Source organism: Phalaenopsis equestris, unplaced genomic scaffold (assembly GCF_001263595.1).
Source record: "Phalaenopsis equestris unplaced genomic scaffold, ASM126359v1 Scaffold199703, whole genome shotgun sequence".
Taxonomy (NCBI): domain Eukaryota; kingdom Viridiplantae; phylum Streptophyta; class Magnoliopsida; order Asparagales; family Orchidaceae; genus Phalaenopsis; species Phalaenopsis equestris.
In genome coordinates, this window is record NW_018219561.1 from 17,328 (window position 1) to 24,827 (window position 7,500).

Consider the following 7,500-nt stretch of genomic DNA (forward strand, 5'->3'; position numbering starts at 1 on the left):
AATCCCCCGTCGACAACATAGCGGCTGTCGGAGGTCATATCGACTACGAGACATAATCTTCCATATCCTCAATGGGTTACCGACCTCTTGTTAGTTCTTCAAAACAACTATTCATACAAGATCAAAATTGATCAAGTTGGAAGACTTGCATTCACTGCTATGCAGCGAGTAGATCAATATCTCTACTAAAAATGTTAAGGAAACCAAAGCTACAACCATTGCACTGTACACACGCGAATGACACAATGACAACAGGAGTCGTGGTATACAATCCTAAAACCCCCGGGGTAACAACATCAATCGGGCACCAAACATGGGCGGTAGAGGATCAGACAAAAACTCAAATCGCTCGTCTTGTCAAATCTATGGAAAATCTGAACATGCATCACTCCAAAGCTAGCACAAAATAAATTTTAGCTCCTATCTCTCCACCAAAACTGATACATCTCTCTTGACCTCAACTTATCGTTGTTCAGATCCATGGTTCTTATACTTCGACACTACCATTTTTCTCACCTCCGACTATGACCACTTACAGCACGCCCAACTATACCAAGGATCAGATTTCGTCATCATTGGAGACAGATCCAACCTCCCAATCACCCACAACGATTAGCCCATTCAATTTACCCCTCAATGTAAGCTCTATCTTCCCAAGCTCTTTCACTCCCCATTCCTATCTCACAACCTCCTTTCCATCCCTCAATTAATCTCAAACAATAATTGTGACATATCATTTAATCAATCTGGCTTTGTTATCAAGGATTAGAGAACAAACAAAATTCTCCTTAAAGGACCAAGCAAGAACGGTCTGTACCCCATCTCAGCATTGGCTGCCATCTACTCATCTCCACGATCTTCTTCCTTTAAGAGTTATCACAGTCATTTCTGACTTTTGTTTTTGAGTTTAAACGTTGTTTTGATTCTGTTCATTCTGATTTTTGGGGTTCTGCCCCCTCCACTGCAGTACGAGGATATGAATATGACCTTCTTCTCATTAATGACCACTCTCATTTCACTTGGGTATTTTCTATGCTTGCTAAATCTGAGACAACAAACAAATTTATATCCTTCTCCAAAATGGTGTAAACCCAGTTCAAAACAAACATCGAAGGACTATGCTCCGACGATGGAGGTGAATATAAATCCAAAACCTTGCAGCTATACCTCAAATCCTACGGTATCATGTACCAATTTAGTTGTTGCTATACACCGCAGTAAAACGGAATAGCCAGTGCAAGCACAAACACTTAATCAAAACAACAAGAACCTTCTCATTGCTCACCTACGTTTTATGTTCTGGACAACAACTCTAATGATAGCCACCTACCTAATAAATAAATTGCCATCCAAGACAACAAAACTCAATTCTCCTTATGAACTTCTCTATCTCACACCACCTATCTATACCCACCTTTGCACTTTTTGATGCCTTTGTTTTCCCTGGCTAAAGTTGCAAGCTCCACATAACCTTGCACCCTTGTTCTCACCATGAATCTTCATCGGCTATTCACAATCTCATGAAGGTTGGTGTTTTTACTATCCTCAAACACATCAAATCATCATATCAAAGCACGTGATCTTCAATGAAGCAATCTTTCCCCATACTTAATCAATGCCACCTCATATGTCCAATACCTACACCCCACTCAACTTACTCTTAACTACTCAGCTGTCCACCAAAATAGATAATCCTTCCCCAACTCAAACCAGCCAACCTTCCATAATCTTAATCACTCCAACAACCACCTCTCAACTAGCACAGTCACCTCACTCCACCGTATCCCTCCCAATTCATCAACCCACTACTACAATCAAACACCTCATGATAAGCCGCTCCCAAACAGGATCACTTCACCACCTTTCGACCCCAACAACAATACTCAAGCAGTAAAATACCTGCACTGTCGAAAGGCCATGTCGTTGGAATTTGAAGCATTTCAACATCAAGGTACATGGAATCTCATCAATCCACCACATCATCGGAACATCATTGGCTACAAATGGATGTATTGAACCAAATTTTCTCATGATGGAACAACATTCAAATACAAGGCTAGATTGGTCACACAAGGCTTCAAGCAACAACAGAGCACTCAATACACCAAAACCTTCAGTCCCCATTCAAATCCTTCTCTCAACTGCAAAAAATGGCTAATTTAGTTGCTAGATGACTCCAAAGCATTCCTACACGATTCCAAAACCCTATATTAATATTCTAACTGAATATGTGTATTTAAAAAGGCTCTCTATGGCCTTAAGCAAAAACCAACAAAATGGTATTATACTCTCATCAGTCACCTTAAAGCCAAAGAGTTCAATCTCAGCACGTCTGATCCCTCTTTTTTCATTTATCATCACAACCAGATCCCCATTTATTTTCTGGTGTCTGTGGACAACATTCTCATCATAGATAATGATCCACCTGCTATTGCTAGCATCATACAAAATCTCAAAACTAAATTTCAAAACATGGAACTAGGGCTCGTCAAAACATTCATTGGTTTCACCATTAATCAAACACCACAAGGTTATCATTTCAACCAATTATCCTACATTATATCACTCCTACAACTTTGAATGTCTTCCTGCAAGCTATACTCTTACTCACAAGCTGCAATCCGACCAAGCTTCACTACAACCGTACCATGACATCACCCAACATAGACAGCTCGCCAGCTCTCTTCAATTCCTCGATATCACAAGACTAGATATAGCCCTTGTCGTCAACCATATCTGCCAGTAGATGCATCACCCCCTTATCTACCAATTTCATCTAATCAAGCGTCTCTTAAGGTACCTCAAAGGGATTCTTTCTTTGTCCTTCCTATCACCAATGACAATCTACAACTTTGAACCTATTCATACTCCGATTGGGCTGGCGATTCACAGGACGGACGCCCAACCACCAAATTCATCACATTCATTGGCAGCACTCTTATATCTGAGACAGTTCAAAAGTAAAAAACAGTGGCTTGCTCCTCCACACAAGCTGAATATTGAGCCCTCGCAGCTGCTACATTAGATTTTATATGAATCCGCAGACTCCTTCAAGAGTTTCACATCCCCACAAATACTTTAATTTACTGTGAAAATACCTTTGACATTGCCATAGCCCTAATCCCATCTTCCATGCCCGTGCAAAACATGTCAAAATTGATTATCACTTCATTCGCGATCACATTGCATTGGGGGCCATTCAAGTTCTGCACATCAGTTCAAGATCAAGTGGAAGACATCTTCACGAAAAGTCAAACAGCAGCTCCATTCTACAATCTTTTGGGCAAGCTCACTATCACTTCACTTGACACTGAAAGTCAGGTCAAGGGGGAATAAGAAATTTACAATGCTAGGCAACCAAGCGTACACTCTCTACTACCCTCTGCTAACCACATTTGGCTTTAGGATCTCCTCTGCCTCTCCAGAATTTTCTACAGTTCTCATATATACAGGACTTAATGTCTGCAATAATATACAGACTAATTTACTCTTTGCCTTGGGGCTGTTTGTTGATTATGAAGATGCAAGGAATGCTTTACTCGTTGAAGTAATATATGTTTTTACACTATTGCCGTTTGTGTTGCTCTGTTGTATTTTTTTATTTTTTACCAAAAGTTACAGTTTTTAAATAAGAAGTTTGTGACTGTGACTTTGATTGGTGCGTGTGATTTATGCATCTCATGAAAGATCTACTTTAGGCCACCCTTAAACTTAATTCTTCTCTTATAATTAACTTCGTTGAGATGATATGTTTTTCATTATTATTAGAAGTGTGGCGTGTTTTTTCTCTTTCATCATTAAAATGGATGAACTGCTATTTTTTTTGACAAGAATATAAACTCGTTACATCAGAATAAATGGAGCAGCAATCTATCCTGCCATCTTTGCCATATATAGCTCCATGGCTGCTGGTTTCCAATCTTCTTTCTAGATGCTACCTTTGTTTGGATATCTCCGTTCAGCTTTTTGCCCTTATAGTTTGGTGGTGGGGTAATTCTGCACCTAAAAGACACTTCTCTGGCCCTTTGACTTGGGCTGTGCCAGATGAAAACCAGGGATATAAGGTTTAAGGATCCTTATTGACCTAACTCAGGACTTCACTATAGAGTGAGCATAGAAAAGTGCTTGGCTCGTGTATTGTGCTTTAAATGTTGTCTATTTAAGGAGCCTATTTTGACATCAACTTCCTGCTACAATCTGATGTAGCCTCGATTCATTGACCTCTACCTTTTAAAAATTTATCTTGCAAATGCAATAGGTAAATGTCTCTTTTTTTGGCAGACGAGATTAATAAAGTGGTATATCCATGAAATTTTCATCATTGAACTACTATGCTCTGCTCCAGAAAAGATTCAAGATCATTCACGCTGAATAATAATTTCTTAGGCATTGACTGGTGGGGAAGATGCCTACTTTGTGGCATGCAAGAATTGGTTTGGTGTAGCTGATGGCGTGGGCCAATGGTCACTTGAAGGTAAATTTCCCTGGGAAAGCTAGTTCCTCATTAAGGATGTTTTTTATGAATAAATTTCATTCTCATAACCTTATTATAGGAGTTAATGCTGGATTATATGCAAGGGAACTGATGGACAATTGTGAAAAGTTTTTGTCAGAATGTGATGGAATTTCAAAGTATGAGCCCAGTTCAGTTCTTATTCATAGTGCTTCAAAAGCACATTCTCCTGGTTCATCCACTGTTTTGGTCGGTTTTTTTGATGGTCAGGTTTGTTCTGGAATAAACTGGATGTAACCATTGCTGCTTCTTCTTTTATTATTTTGTCATTGTAACTTGAGATGTACTAGTAGCTATAGCTTGACTAATGTTACGTGGGTCTGCTCTATGAATCCTTCAATATTTTGAATGGAATTTGTTGTAGGCACTTCATGTTGCAAACATTGGAGACTCAGGATTTGTAGTGATCAGGGGTGCCCATGTGTTTAACAGGTCATCTCCAATGGTATACGGTTTTAACTTTCCCTTGCAGATTGAAAGCGGCGATGATCCCTCAAAATACATAGAGGTAAATCCTCTAATCCCCTTGAACCAACAAATTGTTCAGTGCTGATGAGTCCTGTGAATATATTTTCCCTACACAGACATATAAAGTTGATTTAGATGAAGAAGATGTGATTGTGACTGCAACAGATGGCCTCTTTGACAACTTATATGAAAAAGAAATAGTTGACATAGTATCAAAATCATTGCAGGCCAATCTTAAGCCAGCGGTCAGGACTCTTTAATTCTATATAGAACTATTCCCTTGGTATAAACTGCAAAGTCATTTTTTTTATATGCTTTTTTTTGGCTATCTGCAGGTAATTGCAGAGATTTTGGCTTTGCGGGCTCAGGAAGTGGGGAAGTCAATTACTACAAGAAGCCCATTTGCTGATGCTGCACATGCTGCTGGTTATCCGTTTTTTTCCGGTGGAAAGCTAGATGATGTTGCTGTCATTGTCTCCATTGTTGAGAAATCAAGCTGATCCGCCAGCCCCTGCTATGTTTCTAATAAAGGTATGCGATGAGTATATTATATGTAGAAGTTTGTAGCAAACTAAACTGATTCCAGAAGCCACGCTTTTATTTCTAATAAAGTAGCCACACTTGTTTTAACTGGTGGTGAGAGCTGGCCACATGGAACAGAAAGTAACATCTAAACATTATGTATTGTTGTACATATAAAGGGGGCTTTTGGCTCAACATTATTTTGTTTATATCACAAGTCGGCCTGATAGCTTAGCATTAGCTAAGTCAATAACTGTAGTCGGACAATATTAACATTTCATTTACTTTCCACATAAATTCATAACATTTATTTTATAAAAGAGCCCACAAGATACTGCAAAATATACTACACAAAAATCAAATCATTCAACATTAACACCATCTTCTGTAAGTAAAATATCTCAAACTAATGCACAACTGCAACACTACTCAGAATTCTACAGTACAATAACTACAACCACAACACCATATAATAACTATCAGTAGTAGCCGTTCTTTTGTAAATTAAATAGCTCATATTAGAAGTCCTCCTTTATACTAAATTCTTTTTGCCAGACATATCAAGCTACAATTTTTCTTAAAGAAATAATTAAATCCAACAATACATTTCCCACTGCTTAGTGAGCAATTACAATCTTTTTATGCATTAATTTAATATGAAAATGCTATGAATGAATGTCCTTAGAAAATGTAATTTATTGATAAACCAACTTGTAAATTTTCTTTTTTAATTTAACCATTTACATTTCAATTTAAATATTTATCTGTTTTTAACCTTTTTAAGAAGACATATAAGGATTATCGTCATACTCGAATGCATCCTCAAAATTATATCCATAGTTATTCTCAAACTTCTACACCCGTACACATATCTTGATCATTTTTATTTTCTTTTTTCATGCACGGGTGGATCACATCTCCTGTCAATACCATCTGAGGGGTAATTTGGAATGATTTAAGCCTTTACATTTCATTTCCTCTAGATTATTTCATTTTAAAAAGTTGACAATCATTTTTAGATTTTTCATTGTATTTAATTTCATTCATTGCAATAATTCTCAAGCTTACAATACGCATATAACTTTCATTAATTATAAAAACAATTGTGTGAAGCTTTAAGACAAATCTTTACTTAATAAAATAATAAAAAGTGAATTTATTACATATAAGAAGTAATTACTCATTTTACTTTGTTTGTTCGTCTCATCGACTCCTTGTCTCTCGATCTTTTAGTTCAAATATTCTTCAATCTTAATTATTGTTATAAATTATATTTTATTAAATATTAATTCTAAATTTTTTAAATTAAACTTTAACTTTAATAAACAAATCTTATCTTTTAAAATGATTCACTCCCTTGATCTCGAAACTATATCTCCCTTACCTCAAGTAGTTTCCGATTTCAAATACAATTACTATGAGCACATAAAAATAAACTTTAAATATATTTATAAAAGTTATTAATTAAATTATAATATAAAATTTATCTTACCTGAGTTTGCTCTGATCAATTTCTCTCTTTCTTTAGCTAGCACACTTAACCTATTTTTGCTCCCTATACCTTGAGACCTAATTCAATATAACTTTAAAGAGATAGACCTCAAGATATACTTGCAATCCACCCCAGCTTAAAATATGTGCATTTATTCGATGCGAGCCTCGATTCCGGGACCCCAGGGAACTTACTCAGCTAACCAATGAGCCAACTGATGTGTGCGCGTGCACACCCACACACAAATAAATAAATAAATATATTTATATAGATATATATAGTTTTTAAAATTGAATAACTTAATTTAAAATCTTATACTTGCCTTTTAACTCTCGATCGTCTCCCTTAATCCCTAGAGAAGTGACTTCCTTTTCCTTCGGTCTCGGCTCGCCCCAGCACAACACACATGCATGTCATCTTCCTTCCTCCTTTGCACTAAAGTCATATGACTAGGTTTTCACATCCTTCCTCTTTTCTTTTTCTTCATGCACACAACACAGTGCTG

The 7,500-nt window shown here is 36.9% G+C and overlaps 1 protein-coding gene across 1 annotated transcript in view; it reads left to right on the forward strand.

Annotated features, from left to right (window-relative positions):
- The window catches only part of LOC110035759 (probable protein phosphatase 2C 71), a gene marked incomplete at its 5' end in the record, with an annotated part of 16,635 nt that extends 10,846 nt beyond the window's left edge, over positions 1–5,789 (forward strand). Inside the window, 5 exons of the mRNA XM_020740047.1 lie at positions 4,387–4,474; positions 4,554–4,723; positions 4,878–5,021; positions 5,098–5,226; positions 5,317–5,789. Coding sequence (XP_020595706.1) covers positions 4,387–4,474; positions 4,554–4,723; positions 4,878–5,021; positions 5,098–5,226; positions 5,317–5,481 — 696 coding nt within the window. The remainder of the gene's footprint in view (positions 1–4,386; positions 4,475–4,553; positions 4,724–4,877; positions 5,022–5,097; positions 5,227–5,316) is intronic.
- Positions 5,790–7,500: the final 1,711 nt, after the last annotated feature.